Source organism: Lineus longissimus, chromosome 19 (assembly GCF_910592395.1).
Source record: "Lineus longissimus chromosome 19, tnLinLong1.2, whole genome shotgun sequence".
Taxonomy (NCBI): Eukaryota; Metazoa; Nemertea; class Pilidiophora; order Heteronemertea; family Lineidae; genus Lineus; species Lineus longissimus.
The window spans coordinates 5,537,623-5,560,357 of record NC_088326.1 but is presented as its reverse complement, the minus strand read 5'-3'; the positions used below and the strand labels follow the sequence as shown (position 1 = coordinate 5,560,357).

The following is a 22,735-nucleotide window of genomic DNA, read 5'->3' as shown; positions in this document are numbered from 1 at the left end:
GAAGATACTAGTACAGGCAATCATCAATCGAACCGGGAACGACGAGTGAACGTTAGGTGACGTGCAGTTGGCCATAGCCCAATTCAGACTATTTTGTCATGGGCGTACGGTCCAAGGATCACAGACGTCGCATACGTTAACATGCCTATGCCATCAAATCTTTTTTCTCATCTGACATACGGATATAACCGAAACCGTAATTTGCTATGAACTTAGGGACACAAATGGCTGTATCCCGAGCCTCTGAAACGTTGATATCGTGAGAAGAGATTATATAAATGTTTTTTCACTGAACCGACCTTCATAATTTATTTTACCATCGCCGTCCAAGTCGGCCGCCTTGATCATGTCTTTCAACTCTGCGTCAGTTAGTTGTTCTCCAAGGTGCTTCATTGTGTACCTGAAAGAGCACAGCAAACGGTCAACGGACACGTTTTCGCAAGCGGATTTTTACTCGCGAGGTCTGGGTAGACGTTTGGTCAAATTGGTCAAACACGCTACATGTACACTGTCATATACAGTCTCAGAAATAAACGGAAAACGGGGTTGGAGCTTTTTCAGAATCTCAAAAAATCGGAGGTGCATATTGTATTTCTAAGACCCGAGAGTATAGCGCTGCCTACACTTCTAGCCCGCTGGACCATCACTCAGCGGGTGCCCAGATGCGGTTGAAGTATTTTATGTTGACATCGAATAGTCCCGCAGCTTCTCAGTTGTCTTCTTCTTTGCTCTGGCCCAAAGCTGTGGCCTAAGACTAACGATTCATAACGGACAGTTCAGCATGTGGAGTTCTAAACCACGAGCCTACATACCGCAGTTCTTGTGCGTCTATGAACCCGTTGCCATCGCGGTCGAACACTCGGAAGAACTCACGCATCTCATCATCACTACTTTTCGGCTCTTCCCTCTGCCGCCTCGCCATCATTTTGAGGAATTCATCAAATTCTACAGTACCATTACCTAAAATAAAACATAACCGAATTAAACAGTTTTCAATCAAGGTTACATCATTCTATCATTTACATCAATCGAACTCCTTTTCACTCCTTTGGAAGACTTTCTCCCTCAGTTAGCAGCTTTTTTGAACATTCTTAAATGGTAAATGAATTTGCAATAGAAGGCATTATTGTCATCTTCATCTTATCTGATTGTATATATGACCAGGGGTCATTGTGCTCACCTGTTGCGAGGAGTCTTACTACGCTAAGTGTTCCACAAGTGCTCAGAAATATTAATCAAATTTTGATCAGAGGATTGAGAAATCACAACATCCATATGGGTACGATGAAGTAAAGATTATATACTTGATAAGATCCATTATGGGAGTCATTCCGATCGTATTGGCGCTTATCTGTACGCGCGCGGTACATGCGCCAATGCGTGCTTTATACAGTTTGAAACAATAATACCCAACTTTCTGCTGAGGCTTTGGGTAAAAACTAATACATGTTATCTGCAAAAATGCTAAAAAACATGGTGCGCAAACCGAAAATCAACCAAAAACGATGACACCAGAAGTCAGCGAATCCACCATTTAATACCTGTTCTGAAGGCAACATCGCTCAAGATTTCTGTCAAGTGTAGATGGCGAACTAGTGTCTTTATTCAAATTGAAATCGACAGTGATACAAATATTGACGAAACGTCACAACTTAAGCTTTCTACCGCTGATTAAAACTGGATTAAAATCGGATCGAAACAGCTGCCTATTGATCCTTCCAATAACCTATTATCGGCAACTGGCTCTCATAAAACCGCTGTGAAATCCTCTTGCGCTCTTCATTGACGATTCCTCGCAAGAGAACCTCTAGAAGTACCATTGTCTAGTAAAGAACCTACAGCTCCATTCGATTTCCGGTGATTTTCCATCCATTATACCGACTTTCCTTACATTCAAGGTTCCACAAGGCGTCGCCATGGCGACCGTATCGCACAACTGCCTAACTGGCAATATCTCGTAGGTCTCTTTGTTAAAGGACATTGCTCGTCATCTGTCGTAGGTGTTTTCATCATCTAATGCTGCAGCATTACTTATAAACAAGCTTGAGTCATTTGGCATGTCAACTTAAGATTTCTATCAAGATGTTGCGCGGGTTGAAAACGATATGAAAACGAATCAAAATTCGCAAAAGGAAACATTGGAAATAAGGGCGATCGGTAGATAACGGATTAGAGTGACTTTCTTTTAGCGCGCTGGTGGATAATAAACATCTCGAAAGCGACCTTTTGCGCAAAATAGGCAAGCGGCCTGAATCAGAGGAAGAGAAATGATCTGACGAACCCACCTGCCGCTCAGGTCAAGCCAGTTTGATTTGCATTAGAATGATGCGTTCAGCTCATCCAATCCAAATAAATAGGCATAAGCCTAAAACAACCCCCGTAAAGAGGAGTAAAGTTCACCGTAACACGGCAGTGACCTCCCCTGGTGTCGCTTGGACATACCAGTTATAAGCTTTCATCGAATAGGAATATTTATGTCCTGCCACTGAAGCAACGAGGAATAAAGATATAGCTATAACGATAGTACAGATAGCATTACAATGCTTTACAATGCTAAACAAATTAGGCAAATGTGGCCATAAGCCAAAGTTTGCGTCACGACAGTTTCCCTACTCAGAGGTTGTCTTAGATTATTTCTGATTTGGTTTCCTGGGAAACGGCCGTAAGACATCACATGAATAGCGTTAGTATTGGAAGATTGATCAAAACGGAAGAAAAATTATATGTTCTGCGCTGTATGTACCATCGCAGTAAAACAGAATGGCTAACAGTGTAATAGTAAACTTTTTTTTCTTTATGTATTACTGAAGGTTGTTAAAAACACTTGTTCATGAAAGGTATGACTTACAGGTCTTCCCTTTCATGAATCTCACACAGCACCCCAGAGAATTACTATCCTCTAAAAAATCCCAAGGCCATGGCCAACGCTGAGTGACTCGTCTATTGGTGCCGATAACTACGCCCTCTTCTCAACCAAAACAGCTATTTACTGGCTGGTATGGCTGTGTAATTGTCTGTTGTGAATTAGGATCCAGCCACAACCTACTTGACCTACCATAGACGGGTGTCAATACGTTCTTCTGAGAAATGATATCAACCCGATGGGCTGGTCATATTGTAGACCTGATTATAGACCTAGATCATTCGCACATATTCCAAGAATCAAAGCAATCAGCTCAGGTCTTCGGAATCAGCGGATTACTTTCCGCAAAGCTAAATACATGTCCTACCACTGGGCCATCAGCCCTTAGAGAGCAAAGAGCACCACGTGAATCTCATTTGGTCAAAGTAAATCATGGTCACACAGTGTATAAGCGCGAACTGGACAGAATTCGATCAATTATTGACATCATCTTGATTTCGTCTTTGCCAAACAGGTTGAACTGGACTGAAAGTATGTACGTGAAACCAACTTGCACTCTTATAAATAAAGTGCTTTGAGTTTTTGAAAAACCTTTCATGATTTTTCGGCTAACGCAGCGCAAACCCGCAGAAGTTTTTCGGACAATGTGAACGTTAGATTTGTTGTGTCGACCGAAAAACCATTAATCTGTTTTTCTTAAAAATCTCAAAAACCGTAATCGCAAAACGTGTGCAGGAGGCCGATGTCCAATTTGATTTTCTTTTTAATACATTCCATTACTCTGTTGGCATAAAACGGTGGTAGTGATAGAGAAAATGATGGAAAACCGTAATCACGCTATTACCAGAAATGAGGCTTTGATCTCGGTGCCTGGATGCGAGATCAGGACGAAACCGGATAAAGTACTAACACATCATCAGATGCAGTTAGAACGGTTGAGCTGAAGAAAAATACCAAGCCAAAGGCATTGCGAGAGTACGACATTCGCGATTCAATGCCACGTGAAGTTGACGAGGCCAGAAAATGTTCTGTCGATCGATTCCGGAGGTTTAAACCAATTTAGCCAGATGTATCACACATATCGGAGCGATTGCACTCAATTGAAACGCAATCTTTCAATTAGACCATACACTGAAGGTTTTGGCTGTCCGCGATTGTAGATCAATCCGATATCAACTTTATCTGATTATGAACGCACAGTGTCCCTGACCCCAGCGGCCCAAGCAGCTACTAGAAATTCCACCAAGCGATCTATCAGCCTTGGCAACATCCAGGTCACAGGGAGGGAGACAGTGACAATATCGATCCCCAGTCAATACTACTGGACCACAAAACCAACATTATTATCGATCGACACAAACCGACGATGCTCATGCACCAGTGTGTAACGCGTATCTAAGGCAATTATAGATGAAATAATTTGTCAACTATGGTAATTTGTCAACTATGGTTTTCTGTAGTGTCCTCCAAACAAACACTGGGCCATGTCAAAGAATAGACTTTATTCTGTGATGGATTAGCAATCTTATAATGAGCTGCCCCAGTGGCATCTCTTGTTTAAGGGACACTTGACGCTTTTGTTTTACTCAAAGCATAGTTGTATAGCTGTATTTTGACTATCATTTTTGGGGACTTCTATTACTGTCTGCATCGGATTTGTTTGGGTGTTTTTCTTCATTGATGCGAAGTCGAATATAACCTGGGGGGGGGGAGAGGGGGGTCATAACCTGGCCTCTGCACTCTGGCACTGGCACTGGCACTGGCACTGACAGCGTTTTTGCAAGAAAATACAACAAAATATAGGTTTTACGTCTCATAAAATGCAATTGGTGAAAACTGATGAGGATTGCAACTTACTCCTTTCTCAAGTCCCCCTGTGCAAAAGTGGCTGCCGGCTGCAGATAATCCCTTAATTATGCCATGTGCATTTTACAAAGGAGTGTGCATGGATCTCTAGCTCTGAAGATCATGTTGTTTCAACTGGAAGAGGACAACCGGTAAGTATTTGGGCCAATTATTTGTGTCAGAACTAGGCCTACTGTGATCAGGCATGGATTACGATCCCTATGATTCAGATTTATGCCTAATATCAACGTGTTTTTATGTCCAAAAATATATAATCATGGTCATCCGAAAATCGTATGACGATTTGTTAGGAAAATCTAGTCTGCAGACCAGAAATCACCTTGGGGCCAGTACCAGTGCAAGAGTGCCAGTGCCAGGTTTTGAACCGACCCACCTGGGGGTTGCAACAATGCAATAATGCAAAATAACCTGAGTCATACAATGTCATAGTTTTTTTGCCAGGACACATGTCACCTGTCACATAAAGGCATATGGTAGCAAATAGGTTGATTTTCTGATTTGCATTATTCAAACATAAAACTGATGCTAATCAGTCTCAGTCAAGTATAGGGTAAGAATAAATAATAATAGATGAATAACTGATTTTATGTAACCAATTCAAAAATCAAAACGTGTAACGAAGACGAGATGCATGTCATTATGGCCATACTAGTCCTATGGCATGGTGATTACACCAGTGTTAGTTTGTGCATGGATGTGTACAATAAGTGTAAAGCATAGACAATTAACACCAGTACATGTATAAACTCTTGGTAACAAAGGTTTTTGAGCTACTGAAAACCCTTTAAAGGGTTCAGAATGAAGCCAACACAAATTATTCACTCGTAGAGGTTTTTCTTGTAAAGTTTTTGAAATTGCGAATTGAAAAACCCCACTTCGCTGAAAAAAGGTGCATATACTTGTCAGCCGAAAAACTACTAAAGGTTTTTCAAAAGCTTTAAGACCTTTACTTCTAATATAAGAGTGTGTTTCAAAACCAATTGCTAAGTCAACCTGACAACATTTCCCTCGCAGTTTGCACTCTTTATTGTGACAATCTGTAGAACGGTGTGAGTTAGTCAGAGACGGCGGAGACGTTAAAGTTAATATATAAATATAAATGTTATGTTTTTCAAACAATTCTCAGAATTGTCTGTCAAAAGACTCCAATAAAGCCTGTTTTAATCAGCCCGATCGACGGAACATTTATCACAGAAAGACGAGCCGTTTAATGAACTCCGGACGTAATCAATGAAATGTGTCCATGGTTTATGGGTGACTGCAATTGATTAAAAGTAAAAAAGAAATTGGAGGAAACACATTTTTACGAATTTAACATGCTCCTGGAAATATGATTGGAAACCAGAAATGGCGTAGGCCATACAAATAATTCAACCTGATTCATATAACAGGGAATCTGAAAGCAGCAGCCAGCTAAACGAAATTAAGTTGCACTAAATCGCCAAGAAGGGTCTCTCCTATATCACAGTATCGAAACTGTTCACGTTTTCACCATACCAGGAATATATCGGTGAATGAAACACGACCCAGTCCCCTAAATCTGTATATTAGTTGCATGAAGACCCATTCTTATGCCCTCTTATTCCCAGCTCCTTCCTATAGTCACCCTCGTAACGAAAGAAAATACGCCAAGCCGCACCTAGAGTAGCACAGGCCGTATACATTTTTATCACCAGACACTGATGATATCACCAACAGCACACATCATGAGACTGTGATATCAACCATTGCAATATACTTGCATTACTGCTGCAAATGTGGGCATGTACATGTACATGTACATAGTGCACATAGTAGCATACAATAATAACAAAATTACACACACGGAAGACCATTGGTCATTGGTCAATTTCAAGTTTTGAATTTCCAAGTCGAGTTTTGATTTTCGAAGTCAAGATCGAGTTCTGAATTTCGAAGTCGAGGTTTGAATTTCGAATTTCGAACCACGAAATGAGCCTTCAGGGCTTTCGTATGAATGATCATACTCGATTACAAGCAGCATATTTCTTTAAATGTAGTGTTTTGTATTCTTAACCTCATTTTAAAAGGAAATTGTTACAACCCTTACGAAAAGCTATAGTACGAAGAATGTGCGACGACGGTTGGTGTCGAATTCCCCGATTCTTCGTGCTACTAAACAAATTTCCACACGACGTACATGACCGACCTTCATACGTGGTACTTTTTGTCGTTCGTATGTGTTGCAAAACATGCCTCGCAGGACGTGGAGACATCAGAGAGATAGGGCCCTCACAATCTGTCGTCATTCTCACCAACATGGATACGAACAATCTGGACCTGGTTGTTCAGAAGAAATTTTGTCACTAATGCTGGCGTTAGTTTAAGTTGGCGTTATCTCCTTCTCCGATTATTTGAGACTTAACGTCAGGGTTAGTGACAAAATTTGTTTTGAACAACTGGGCCGTCAACATTACGAAAATGTGGGAAAAGTAATTATCAATGGTTAGGATTTCTGCATAATTCCATCGTTTCGATTTGCGAAAATGGTCGTTTACGGCTCATTGTGGATTGATACGTGACTAGTGTGTAAGCTTATCCAATACCACAGATCTAGAGCGTAGCATCATTACGCAATTACTCTTGACGGTCGTCAATGTTGGATGTCGGTTTATCATATTCAACGCTCAAGCCAGTTTACATGGTTTGTTGACAATTTTGCACGCACGTCCACTTCACAGCTATTTCTCTGATGGTCATCAACTCTCCTGGATACAAAATGCCAATGTAATTATACCGTTGTACGGTAATGGGACTTGGCTCATCGCTAATATCTTAAACTCCCAAGAGATATGGCCAGTTCGTCCCTTGGACTACGCTGAGTTGTTGAGTATGATAGGCAAATACTCTGGATCACCGATCAAAGATCAATTTAAGCTATGGGCGTTCGATGTCATTCTATATTCAATTTGGATTGACAAATGGTTGGCAACACAACGTTGTTTGATAATCATGATGCAAAGTTCCGGCTCAGCCTCGTTCGGATTTCCTTGTAATTTAGCAACCGGTCTTAGAACGGTGAAACTAGAGTATTTACCCTTATGTGCATTTAGACACAAAACGCACGATTTTTACCTTAGCAATTCAGGTCGTGCCGATCGCAGCATATCAGTTTCGAACGAGCGTTTTTTTAATCGCCTCGCATCCCGATGCGCAATACATTTTGCTTGGTTTCCGATCTGACTCACACATAGGTTCATCATGTTCGGTATTGCTGTCTGCGATTGAGGCTTCAGGTCCGCACAGTGTAACGCGACATATATTTGACCCGACCTGAGGTGCCTATGTCAATATCGTGCACATGCCCGTCTATGATCTCCCAGGAGGCACATAGTGATGCTTCAAGTAGATATTGAAACAATCGAGCTAAAACGCTATTTGAGGTCAGCTTTTGAATCAAAATCACTTCAGATTATCAAAAGAAAGTTCTTTAAAGGTAACATGGAAGAAATTATGCCTAGTTGGTCGTTTTCATGAGAGAGGTGACCGATCAACAAATGTGCGCAACCGAAACGCGACTGGGAAAATGTTACCCAGTTTCTTGAGGCGAATTTAACATTTTATACGGAGGCTTGTGGGACGCGTGTTCTGTTTTATAACAATTGCACTACTGTGTTATATTTTCTCTCTGATTGGTCGAGGGACGTGTGATTTTTGTATTAATGAGATGATCCTTTATTCCTTCTGCTTTGTGTGAAATGCGACCATGACACCAATCGCCAGAACACAATCATCCGTTCTTTAAATCCGATCATATGATAGCCCTCTTGGGAAATGGCAAGGAAACGACAAAACATGTCAGAGCAAAATGGGTTCAGTCACATTTCTACAAAGAAACCAGGTTTTAAACCTGTTTGCAACAAGCGCATCCCTCGAAATTGTCGCTCAATACAGTTTTTATATGGTATATTATCTCCGCACAAAAGCAAATGTGTCGAACTTCCTCAATGAACTCATTTCCTCATCATCAATACGAAAATAATTAATTTTCAACTCACCATCTATATCCGCCTGATCTATCATAACTTCTACTTGTTCCTGCGACACTGAGTTCTTTAAAAACGACATCACCTCATAAAGCTCCGCCGTCGTAATCCGACCGTCATCATCCTTGTCCACTAGTTTGAACGCTTCTTTATATTCTGTAGGTAAAAGAGAAGACGAAATGGCGCCGTCAGCAAAAGGGAAAGAAAGGGAGACAAGACCATGCCCTTAATTGGCTAGTCATAGGTTGGAGGAATCAGACCTATCGGAGAGGTACATGTATTGGATCCAGATCTTTTTCGGAGAGGTATTTGAAAGATATTTGGTGTGGCTAGTCTACAGATATAAAGAAATTACTCGATAAAGAAATTACTTGATTAAGAAATCAATTGTGATTTTGGGCAATAGGGGGCGTGTTTTTATATTTTACTGCCAGATGGGTGAAAAGAGTGGAAATATCAACGTCTGTCCAATTTGTCCGATTATCAAAATATGTCCGTGGTCGATCACCTACCAGTTTAGATTTCAACATTTACTTGTCCAACTGTCCGGAATATCATATCAACATTTCAGACTCACAACCCAACGCAGTATTTGATGCGACGCGGTCAAACATTGACAATTTAACTGCTAAAAGGCTTAAAAATCCATAGTGGTCTTGTCTCGAAGGGAACAAAACACATTGCAAGACAGGTCTGTGTGCAGGGCGTCCCGCGGGAAGGTGGTTTGTCCCTCTATTAACACCTTTATTTTGTTGGAAAACGATATGACAATTAGCCAATGTTGCCAACAGATGTACACTTTGGCGCTTGATTACCCCGAAACTGCGACAATAAATGAAAATGACGTTGCGTCTTAATAGCGGAGTGACGTGAACTCGGATCTCGGCATCACTCAAGTGGCGGGAAAGGTCTTTCGCGCCAGGACTTGCGCGTACTGAAAATAACGAGTAACGCGTTTTTCTACAATCAAAGAGCTGAAACTAAATTGGAAAAGCATCAAACACGTTCAGCAAAATAGTTTACTGGTTAACCAGAAGAAGAAAAAATATACTGCAAAAAAAGCCGACTATTACTTTGAATGAAAATTTCACAAAATATTCTACAAACCGAATGTTCCACTCGATGACGCACTGTGTTAAAATCAAATTCAGATCAAAACCGGTTTCACACTTTTCCGGTTGATTGATTGCTTAATGCAGAATCGGCGTTCCTTCAAATTAACTTCTAATTCAAATGAAAGGATCCAATTTCCTTCAAGAGGAATACATGAACCTAGCATTATGGAATTTCCGCTTTTATTCAGTATTGAGAATGAATTGAAATGATATGAAATCACAAACTGAGATCGAAACGGAAGGAGTGTCCATGTCTAACACAGTTAAAGAGATTTTTTGTTTCTTGGTATATATGAAACAACTCACAGACTATTCGATCTGACATGTTTTTGTTTCACGACTGCCACTTCAGCCAATATCAATGCATAATTTAAGAGTACCAAGGGATATACTGTGTACTTTCGACTGAGACTGTACATACAAATTGTATCCATAATTAGGAATTAAACGTGTAAGTTACATCACATTAGGCAGCATTCGCGAAAGCCTATCCTTCGAGCTCCTGATCATGATGTCGGACAACAAGACAAGCGTTTCGAGGAATTTGCGAAAACTCACAAATTTGACGTAGATGACACTATACGTATGGCTGCATCATGATGGAAAAGGAACTATCAGCTATACGTTTGTATCTTCAATGCACTTCAGTCATCACCGAGCACAAATACCACACAAATGCGATGACAAAAACATCGCCGTAATTTCAAGGAGCACCAGAAGATAAATTGCAATTTGCAAAAGCAGTTCTGAAATGAACACGCATTATTTCAGCACCACATTAACTTTAAACAGTTCAATACATCATATACAATAACCCACGACCTTCGAATAACTTAATGGCTCTCACAGCGATAGGCAATCAATGCCATTCAGCGGTAATAATCTATTTCCAATGCGGCAGCGGTCCTTTCTGCAAGGACAGGTTGCTTCGTTGCTTGGTAGCGCGTATAAACTGATAAAGTGACCACGTAGCCGTTGCCAGGGCGCCCATTTCTACTGACAATAGACAGGGAGTCATGATAGACATCCGGCTATTTCCAATAACACAGATGGTCGTGTCATCGTGTTACACAGTTTTACCGAAACCAATCGTAAATATAATTAAAATTTATATTGACATTCGTGTCCGAATATTTACACACACCTGATCATGACAGTTTGGATTTTGTTAATGCGACTCTTTCTTACCAAAAGGACTTCATTTGATAAATGCCATGAAAGGCATTCTATGATCACATATAAAACGCAGCACGGCGTCCGAAATATCAAGTGCAACGATATCAAAATATCATGAAAACTGTATCTTTATAAATACAGCTCAGCAATGTATGACCACATACTACTGCTGATAATACATTATTGGAATTGATGAATATCATACACTCTCATCAATTTTACATTTTGCTATGAATAAAGCACACCATCTTTTGAAATTCTCAGATCATTGATGATATCGGGAGAGTCTTTCATATATATAATATTTATATTGAAAGACTCTGCTCATATATCGGTTACCAATGAATAAACTTACGCCTTCCTCACTTACAATAGATAGAACTGGCGTGGATGATTGGACGTTATGAGAAAACGGGCCATGTGGTGCTGCCCTGATGAGTAACGTGCAGTTTCTTTATACCCGATCAATGGCGTTATGAGAAACATCATCCCAGGCAACAGCCCGTAGTCTATAAAAGCTTCATCAAATATGTTGATGAGAGCTGAGCGTCAACTAAGACATAGGCCTAATTATCTATGAACAATATTGTGCGACTATAATGTAAGTTGGAGTAGAGTCTGGTTGGGGGGAGCCGGAGAGCCCGGAGGACACCTCGGCTGTCGAAGAGGGTCGCCCTTTTCATCACATGATGAGTACCGGGAATGACCGGGAATCAAACCCGGTACTTCAGAGGTGACAGTCGCTGATGTTTCTACTGTGCAACTCCCACAGCCCAGAAGTGTTATTCTTGTATTAAATACTTGTTCGTTTAATTTCTTTCCACGTCAACCCCGTTGAGCTCCCATAAAGATTGATCGTTCCTTACAACGCACAGATCATGATTGATCGATTGGTTGTAAGCATCATCTCGTGTGTCTACGCCATCAGTTGTCTTGGACTCTTTTTATTTGATGGCGCAAGGAGTGCCGACAATCGAGCAAAGGAATTAAAATAAAATTCTTTTTTGTTGGAAGTCGTTATCGGGATTGTTTATTTTAGAGTTTGATGTGTCCTTGAAACAATGAGGGTGGGAGGGAAGGGGGGGGGTGCATTTCTCCAGGAGGAGGAAAATGCTTCATTTCGTTTAAGCATCTTGATCCAACAAACTTGGTATACTCCTGAACGTTTGAAGCACCTCATGCCCGGGGTAACTCTTTAATTGTTGTTTGCACGATATACTTGCAAACCGAGACATCAAAATTGTCTCCCGGAAGGAAATCTATTTCATGAGGAGCAAGGGCTGAGGAAATCTATCACATCGCTTTCTCTCTCGCTGTGATTACTCGAGGCAGGTGTTGGCCAGATTTAGAAACACGCCCATAATCAGTAGACTAATCAGTGTAGTAGTCAATGAAGAATATTGCTCGTCGGGCAGCGGATAAAATCTCCGCTGTTAACGAATGCCTCTCCGGCTGTAGAAACCCTCGGAAAATGTTTCAGTAAAAACCTATACATATGTACAAGAAGATCGCAGAAAAGGACGATGCGGTACCAATATGTGTGTTTTACTGTCCGCAGAGAGAAGGTATTGCTCTCAAGTCCCATTAACGATTTTATCAACGGCTATATATGCTTTGGAACCATGTTTCGATCTCCCAAGATGGCGGTGTAGTACTTTGGTCATAGGTCATAGGTTTGATTCTAATAGCATGTATTTTGAGTAAGTGGTTCCCATGGGCTAAATCCATCAGATGGTGGTCATGGGTTCAATTCTTCTTTTGAGACGGCGGTGTAGACCACTAGATCACCATCTAAAAGACAGGTATTATATAAATATTCCCCGCCAGGGGCATTCGGCATTTTACCCGACGTGTAGGGTAATATTTATTTTCTCTTACCAAAAATGATTTTGATTCGCAGGTTGATTCTTACTGCGATCGCCAGCGGCGCCAAGTCGAACTCGAACAACAACCCAGCTGCTGCGTACCTTACCACACCACCAGAGTTTCGGCACGTCTTCGTCTGGTCATGCCGTCGTTTCTATTTGACTATTTCCAACGACAGTTGCTTTGGCTCAGGGCCGAGGCAAAAGTTGTTCATAAAGCAGCAGAGAGGTGGGGAAGTTATGAAGGTTCGACAACTGACACCCTGCCGGGAGACATGGCGAAATGTCGAAAGGCTGGAGCGGGCAACATTGCGAATACCACGCGGTCATTTGGCGTGTCTCAGCCAATCATATTCGCGGAATCTCACTAATTGAGGTATGAGATTTAGAATTGACCCCATGACTGAGCACTACTTCATACAACCACCCTACACCCACTTGGTAAATATTGTCCCCAACATCCGAATACGCCCTGCCCGCGGAGAAAGAGTGTCTTACCTGATATTTGTTTCTGTGTGAGTCCTAATTCACACTGCAAGAAGAAATAAGAGGAGACGTATAAGAATAAATGCATGCATTTGTAATTATAATGTTTAATTGCCATGAGAAGGCCATTTCCATACTCATCAACCAGCTATGGAAAAAAAACGATGAAAATTTACCCTTGAGGACTGGTAATGAAATATGGGACACCAGCATGATCGATCTTGACCTCTGAGATCGTTCCATGTGTTTCAAAATCCTTAGAATGAAAGGAAGGGTAAACGTTGATGTACTATAAAACAGATTTCCTGCCAATGTTTTATGTTCAAAGAAGGGGAGGGGAGGGGGTCAAACTCAAATGGAAATTGTTAGGCTTGTACAACACATGATTTTAATGGATGAATACTAACATTTCGTATAAACATGCTTGATTAGACTTCGAAAGTATCATGTTGGTCAAAGTCATTCAAATGGCGATAAAAATTGAAATAGTTATCACATTTACACAATGGCCTTACTTTTTTTAGTGGAAAGTAAACTGAAAATTCTGATATGTTCACATAATTACAAAATAATGTTACAAACATGACTACCAATGAACTTAGCTTTACGGTTACAGATTTTCTTGTTTGATACGGAATGGAGACGATATTCTCTGGTGATGTGCGCCACATCAAGTGTACTGTACGCGTGCATATAATAGTGGGGACAGAAGAAAGGTTTTAAAACATAAAAGAAAGTTCAGTTATCCAAAACAATATCATATTTAAAATCTCAAGCATTCAAATTCAGACAATTCGTGTGCGTTTACAGTCGAAATCACAACTGTCATCCCTAAATTGAAACAAAGCGAGATATGCGCGTCACTGGTGCGTCATTGCCGCGCATCTTGGCGCGTATAAACTCACGCGTAAGTTGCGCGTCATTGACGCGAAGTAGGACGGAAGTCAATTGTGATTTGGACTGTATTATCTAGTGGTTGATCTTCAAATGCAATTTTTCGCACCGCTCTAAACTGGCGATTCGCAAACATCATGATTTATATTTTAAGGGATTTTGTGAATCTAGTACAAGTAGATTATTCGCGAAAATGAAATATGAGCTTTCGCGAAAATTTGGCGTTTTATAGTATAGGCCTATCATTTTCAATCAAATTTCTACCTAATTTATAATAATCTATTTTTAGCGCGTATCATTTTCACTTAACCTATTTCATGAAGTTAAACGTCACTTTAATTGATGCTAACCTCGTGACACCAATTTAAAAAACGTTATAGGACAAATATATATAGGGCCTATATTAGATATTAAAATATTACAGAATTCTATTGGACAATTGCAGAGCATCTGCCTCTGAGATTGAAAAGGTCATTAATCATCATCACTAAAAAAGGACATGTGTTTGCATTTCTTTCACTACCATGTACATTTCAATAAAACCCATTGGCCGGGTGAACATGTGATGGTTAAGGTCGACACTTTGGCAGCACGAAATAGCTATGATTCCACCTTCAGCAACCAGAGTCGGAATCTTGAGACTGTGATCATTCTGAGCTGTTATTTAGACCAGATTATATAACATTCCATAGTTGCATCAATAAGTTGCTAATGAGGTCATCGTTAAGCTAATGATATTTACTACAATCAGCTGGACCTATCAAGAAGATAAGACTTATGACTGGATCCCTTTTACTGTACAACTTAATATTTAGATATGACCTACAGTATGTAAATGATCATTATCTACCCTACAGTATGCATGCCTAATTAAGTATCATTGGGTGTAGGGTATTTTTCCATCAAATATCTTCAAGCAACTGAGCAGGCAATTTGCAAGGGTGTTGTCACGCTCTTATCACAAATATATGTTATATTACGATAACAAAACGCCGATACATACGTTTCAGGTCGTACGGGTTATTCAAAGGTTTTCGACTATTCTGTTCTTGGCTTCGGCAATGGATAATGTTTCATCCTAGAACACTCACAGCTTGCTGAAGGCACGATTCAACCATCGGAAACATCCAAACGATTCGCTTTAAAACTGATCAAGGTGAAATAATCTGCATCACCAACAGGGTTTAAGGATATACCAGAAGCCGTTCCGAGAATGCAATTTTAAAGGGACACTATAGGCAGCTGCTAGTGCTAGGTAGGCAAGATAAAGTTACACAATGTCGCCAACAGGGGTCTCTCCCATCTCACAATACGTCAAAACTATTCACGATTGTATTATGGATATAATTAGTGCTGAATCTAACATGACCGAGTGCCCCTTAGGCTTTGCTGTGCATATTAGTCACCCGCAGATGGCCAATTTAACCCCGCTACTCCTGCCTATAGTCCCCCTTTAATACGAGTCATATAATTATAAATTATGAAGCTATATTATTTGAATATCGTTTCATGGCCACATAAATGCCCGAGCGATGCAACCAGCATATCCTTTAATTCCACGCACTTTTTTAATGATGCCAGCTCAACATTACGAATGAAGAGCATAGTTTCATTACACAGATCGATTGAGAACATTTTTCGATGCTGTATTCGAAACTCTGTGATTTGTAATTTCGTCCCTCATGTAATCAAAAGCGAGCTATAAGTCGACAACCTCGTTGCCAGGCTGCGAGGTACAATGCATCTGATCAGGGGAAGAACGCTACAAATAGACACGTAGGATTCGCCTCAATCAATCTGCGCTGTCATAACGGTATCAAAACTAAAAGTACCCGCCCGAAAATCAGGCGTTGCTAAATCAGTTTTGCATCTACATATACAAATCTGCATGATATTAATCCACTTCCTCTCGACATAAAACGGGTACTGGAACATCATCAAGCTTTGATTATCATGCAGCACAGGCCGGAACGAAACACACCCGACCATTTTTTCACAGGGTAAGACAAACAACTGATTTAAAATTTTCACAAAGAAAATGTTTCTGAAATTATCTCGACTCATCCTGTTTCAGACCATCATCTTTGTGTGGGTCCGCGCGGTGTGTCAAAAAGACAGGCAGAGCCACTTTTTAAGATATTCCGCATACAAAACATTCCGTGAGGTGAGTCGATATCCCGGTCTCAGAATATCCCAAAAATGTTTCGCAGGCTTTATCGTGTAGCTGAGGCAAGCTACCCGACCAAAAAAAGAATTATAGAATGTTCCTTTCTTCTAGTTTGGTGATAATCTCGTACATGAATTATCAATAAACTTGACAAAAGTTTATTGATAATCCAAAATCCTCAAGGAGGCAATTTACCATCGATTACTATGAAAGACACAGAACACTGATCGTCTGCTTTTTTATTATTATATTTTGAAATTGAGATTATTTTTCATGTTATATCAATGAAGATTCATTTTCATACACTGTTCAATAAGATGTTGACGGATAACATTTACTAAAATTTCGGTCATAATCATAGCATTCTTTAGGAATAACAAAGGGCATTTCCAGATCCTTGTTGATGATAAGTCGTAGGACTTCGAATCAAAAATAACTCTTACTATCAGCTTTAGAGGCGTTCATTTACTTTTTGCTTGGACTGTACATGCAGATGGCTACTAATTAATTGGAACGATTAAGGCGAACAACAAATAGGTCAGTTTTTGCATTGACGTACTAAACTCTCTGCAAACTCGCTAATGCACGTAGACGAATGAAAATTAACAGTACTGCATGCACTCAATATTTATTCTGTGGATTTTCGTGTTATTTTGATCAACATTATGTTCTATTTATAACTCACTGTGATCGACTTTCATGAGCTCGGAATAACCAATGAGGAATTCCTGTATCGATTTGGAATGCGGTGCATATTTCATAAGTTTGTGTTGACTGGTTAAAAAGGCAGAGATTTTGCCAAGTGCTTGCAATGAAGTATTGATGTAGTTTGTATTCATTTAGACCCCACAATTATTCACAGTAAGTACAAAGCTTACAGGAAAGCGACTTGAGGAATACACCTAATAAGATTGTCCTGTTGCCGCAACTGGCGATTTTCAATGACAAAAACGAATGTTTTCAGCAGCTCAACCTATTTTTGCAACACGTTTAGGTTTCATCGGGAATGATACTGTACGTGTTGACGCTATCTTAGCTGTACAAAATGTCTTTATTCCTCGTAATAGGCCTATGTGAAACAGATGCACGAAACCGGCTTAATAGCGCCGACACAGTACATCTACCGAGGTAACGGTTCCAATCATAAAAAATGGGAGGAGGAGGCCATCAGTCGCAAATCAGTTTATAAAAGATAGAATGCAGGCATGAAATTTCCTAGCCCCCTTTTTTATAAGATTACCCTCCCGAATCGACATGATTGTCACTAAAAGTCTCATGCGGCGCCAAAGGACGGGCGTACATCAGTCCATCATGGCTAAGATTAGCACACAGCCCCGACAGCAAAAGTGACAATTGAACCTACGTCATCCACGAGACACACTAACTGACAGGTAACAAAACCATGACCTACTTGCAAGACTGACAAATGTGATAGCTTTATGTTCATTTATATCATTGCTACCCATATCAAGATCAATCCTAAAACACAATTCATACATCGATCAGTATCTAGCTAACTTTACGCAATTCAAGCCAAATTACCAAAACAAAATGTTGACGTCGATGGTCACGCGTCGGGAGCATGATAATTCAGATTTATGGGCCATTATTAACGAAAGTCATCACAAGACATACATTTGTTCATCATTTGAATCAGATGATTCTTACAAAAAAATCCAAAGAACCGGATAGTTTATTCTTTCGCGCTGTCCAGATCGATAGGGAGTTTTCGCAAATCTCTCGAAACGTGAACGTGAACGCCTATTCCATTGTTTGACATCAAAGTCACGTTATCCCTAGCGGTAACATGTACGTTAAATATCCTTATGGACGTTATCTCTTTCACTTAATCCCATTAACATTTTCACGTTAAAGGAAACCTATAGCGAAGCGCTTATAAAAATGACGAGTTTTAAACAGCCCGGTTTAAACCTGGAATAAGCTTCCATTGATAAATGTTAGCAGTTTCGAGTTACCCTCTGGCAGCTCATTGGCCAATGAGCTGCATAAGAATTAATCACTCGTAATTATTCTAGTTACTCTAGTTATTTTTACCACGTTCAGCTAGTCTAAATAAAGACTTGTGCCACGACTGGACCTCTTTAAGACGTAACGACTACTTTATAGCTAACGTGGGTTTGAAAAACCCAGCCAAGGAGGTCGAACAATGAGAATGAGAAACGTTTTACGTTGGCGTTTCGGGGGATTTGCCAGAACTCCCTACTTGTATGTCAATACCGCCACGTTCCTGCGCGCTTTACTTGAGTAACTATTTCTAGTATGGTAAACCTGACAACGGCGAGGTTTAGTCTAAAGATTTTAAAAACATAAACGAACACTTAAAAGACCAGATGAATCCAAGATGACGATATTAAAGGCAATGCAGTGTCGAACACGTCATGTGAATAGCCGCTGCTGCTTAGTGAGACAGGTGTGCAAGGGATAGTAGTCCTAGGGCTGATGGTCCGTGAAAACAATAGCCCGCATTGCTAAATGTTTTGGTTAGGGTTAGCGGTACAATAGATCATGGTGCTTAATTGGTCAAATACAATGCTACCGGACTATGGCTCCAGGGGGACCGGTTCGCTAGCTGTAATTTTAGGCTGGTTATTCTAATTACAAGCTTATAAGCTGCAATATGTCATCCACGAGTCACTCGGACTAAGAGGTAAAAGAACATGATCTACTTGCTGTAGACTGATAACGGGACCGAGTGTTTAAGGATCCATCCCTTGGATTGAGATTGTAGCTAAAACTACTAGGGCAATGCACTCGCCCCTTTAATTGCTATTGGTTATAATATTGCTACTCATAATTCTAAATTCTAGGTCATAGGTGCGTGATTTGAAAAAAATAGAAAAATAAATTGTATATAATTATTATCATAAGGTCCGTGTATAAACAGTGACCAAGTATGTATTTACGGAAAAGCAGTGCAACTGACGAAGGAGACATGGTGTAAAAATTCGACTCGAAATTTCAAGGCGCCGATTCGAACTATCCTCTGGGGACCGGTGTGACAGCGGATATAGTCCCCCTGGAGTCATAGTCCGGTAGCATTGTATTTGACCAAGTAAGCAGCATGATCTATTGTACCGCTAACCCTAACCAAAACATTTAGCAATGCGGGCTATTGTTTTCACGGACTATCAGCCCTAGGACTACTATCCCTTGCACATCGGTAAATGTTCGTGCTATCAATAAATATATAAATTTCATTTAAATAATAAAATGGCGAAACATGATCGGACATAAAGAAATAGAATGTCCTCTTTAAAGCCGTTGCAATCATCGTCAAAAGGAATAAATCACTGGTTTCAAAGCTGTAGTTTGTCAAGTCCCCACATGAATTTGAACAGTACCGGACCTGCGATTTCGCTGATATTTTGTGAAGCCATTTATAATGTCTAAATATAACCATTTCATGATTTTGAAGTCTATTTCAGGACATTTAGCTTCGAAATAATGAATTGAGTTCTGCTTTGTATTGTCGAAAGGCACGTTTAGAACCGTACTTATCTGACAAGTTCGACAGGTCATAATAATGCTTTGACTTATACCCGCCCCTGGCTTGGTCCACTGCCAAAGAGGAATTGTGAGAGAGGTCAGCCGAAAATTACGTGAAAGATGCACATTTTATTCTGTGAAGCCCGCAGCACACCAGCCGCCAACTTTGGCGACAAGAAGCGTCCAGCTGACGCCTCTCGACGCCGAAGTTGGCGGCCAGTGGATCCCGGTCAGAGCCCACCTGCCGAGAATCGGCGTCTTTTCCGCCACTTTAGGCTGCCATTTTGAAATCATGTGACATCAAGACGCATACTAATTGGCCATAGCCTCGCCGCCGACGCCAATTCAGGCGGCAATCCGTAGCACACCTGGCTTCTTCTTGCGTTCAAGCGCGGCGACACGCGTCAAAATTCAAACATGTTAGATATTTGGCGTTTAGTTGCGGCAAGTGGCGTCAAGTCGCGTTCGCCGACGCCGTTCGTAGCAGACTAGGGATTTTTCAGGCGTTCAGGACTCTTGCGGCAAAAAACGCCTGTGAACGCCGAAGTTGGCGGCTAGTGTGCTGCGGGCTTAAGGAAGACTGATATGGCCGTTGCTGCGATGCTTTAAACCACGACTTGCAGTCCACGGCCCGTTATAAGCAGTGATAAATTGGTTGCAATTATGGATGACAGACAAATGATACATCTCCCAGCACATACTCGGCCAAAGCAACGTAACAGCTCTGTGCCGTTCGGCTACTTCTTGGTGTCCAAATTTATGTTCGGAAATGCCTAGGACAACTGCTCGGCTGTACGATTGTTGTGAAACATGTTGCTAGCGGTTGGCTACTTGTGCAGCCGCTTCCAGCTGTTTTGTCTCAATACTCAATATTACCAAGTAGTCTTATTACTGCTATTCAACATTAATATTCAACAATGAGAAGACCCAAATGCACATCAAGAATATTTCTGATCGAGAGCTCGGCTTTTGCCGCAAGTGAACTCCTCAAGATGCTATGTTGGGCGAACAACAACTGTGTATATATACTTTAGTTTCACCGATCTGAGAGCGGTTCTGAATATACAATTGCACGTGTGATATTAAGCACATGGTCGTTTGATGCCACACACATTGTTCAGTTCAAATAAACAATTCGTTGGTGACATCGAGTGGTCTGATGGTCACGGTGCCATGTTTTTATTGCTGTTTGACGTGACATCGTAATCAGTAATCAACCGGTCTTAGATCGGGGAAATTAGAGTAAGTATATTGTAACTGACCAAGACACTGACAGCTGGGGGCCTTCTATAAGCATGATTAGTGCAGGCAAACTATATACAATAGGCCTACTGTACTTAGTATAACAAGCATAAAGACAGTCCGTAGTGTCCTACTGGAATAAGTTCATTTATGCCTCTACGTTTTGAAGGGGACGGGGGATTTTAGATCTATCTTTAACATCCCATTCAGAGTTTAAATGTATCATTGATCTTACCATTGGATGATATTCGTACTCCGCATCCGTATTATCCGATTCAGATGTCCGAATCACCGTCGGGAGGCCTGCAGGCTGTTCTCGTGGTGACCTTGGCGGAGACCTATTAGGTTGAGGCGACTTCCTTCCCTTCTTCGACCACTTGAACCCCTTGAAGTGTATTCCGGGCGAGTGGGGCGAGCGGGGCGATGATCCCGACTGATCCGATGGGGAAGCACTGAGATATTTTCCATCCTCCTCATCGCTAGGAGGGCAAGGCGATTTTCGGTCTTTGTCCTTTTTGCCCCAGGAGCGGATCCGGATGATCCCGGACTTATGCTTCTTTTCGTGTCCATTGGACGGATGGAGCGTATTCATTTCATCAGGATTTGGAGAAGCAGACATGTCGAGTCCTTTGTTTATCACAGAATTGCTTGAAAGACGAATCGATATCCTTTGCTACATAATATGCAACAGTAAATCTACTGTTGCAAGAGTGTGAAATCCTGACTTACAGCACGTATCCTCAGGCAGTTAAGCTAGGCAATTAAGTCGCAAAATGCAGAGCAACGGTTATTATACAGAGTTCCTCCTTGATGCAAGGAGACGGAGAAAACGGTGGTGTAGTAGCACATTAGACCCTTACGTAGGTCTGAAGAGTCAAGTCCACATTAGGAAAACGTTCTGCCAATACATTATCCGCAATGGGAAAGTAGATTCCAACCGCTTGCAAAAGAGTATATCCCAATGATTAAGCAAAGTTCAACCGAGAATTGCTGTTGATGACTGAAAAGTAATGCATATGTGTTTTAATATTCCACGGTGAGAGCACTTAACATCTATTCCCCATTGCATGCTCGTCAGAGCCCTCTCAAGAGCACTCGATTGCGTTAGATCTAGTATATGTACCGAGTTATATTAAAACCGATCAAGAACCAACTATGTTAGTCGTATGTAGAGCCTTGTAATTTTGTTTCCCCAAACGTAATGATGTGTACAAGAATATAATAAGCGGCTTGCAATAATTGGTTCAGTCGTCTGCGTGGTATTTTGGAATTCATGCAGGGGTCATGTCCCTGGGGCATTCCGTTGTCTATGTTAATGGAAATCGGGCCAATCATGAAACATCCCCAGTATTCGTTTGAAACGTTCGATGTGATGCCACCCACGGCATTAAAGCCACAAAGTGACACTCAGTAGGCCTATTACATTGTAATGGCAATTTTAATGCCAGCACCGGAGGAAACTACTCTCAAACACATACACACTCGAAATATACGGGATGTTAATTTTGTAGCAAATGACCTTACGACAATTGCCCTTCGTCAGGGTTGGA

The 22,735-nt window shown here is 40.9% G+C and overlaps 1 protein-coding gene across 10 annotated transcripts in view; it reads right to left on the bottom strand.

Annotated features, from left to right (window-relative positions):
• Positions 1–22,735, bottom strand: part of LOC135503125 (calmodulin-beta-like) — an 82,875-nt gene that overhangs the window by 10,901 nt on the left and 49,239 nt on the right. For 7 of the 10 annotated variants that reach the window (XM_064796494.1, XM_064796495.1, XM_064796493.1 and 4 more), the window contains exons 2-6: positions 21,421–22,185; positions 13,388–13,421; positions 8,746–8,889; positions 813–960; positions 300–400 (exon numbers count right to left, since the gene is read on the bottom strand). In XM_064796494.1, the coding sequence (XP_064652564.1) occupies positions 300–400; positions 813–960; positions 8,746–8,889; positions 13,388–13,421; positions 21,421–21,804 (811 nt within the window). In that variant the 5' untranslated portion in view covers positions 21,805–22,185. The remainder of the gene's footprint in view (positions 1–299; positions 401–812; positions 961–8,745; positions 8,890–13,387; positions 13,422–21,420; positions 22,186–22,735) is intronic. The other 3 variants (XM_064796499.1, XM_064796500.1, XM_064796498.1) reach the window with 1 other exon arrangement.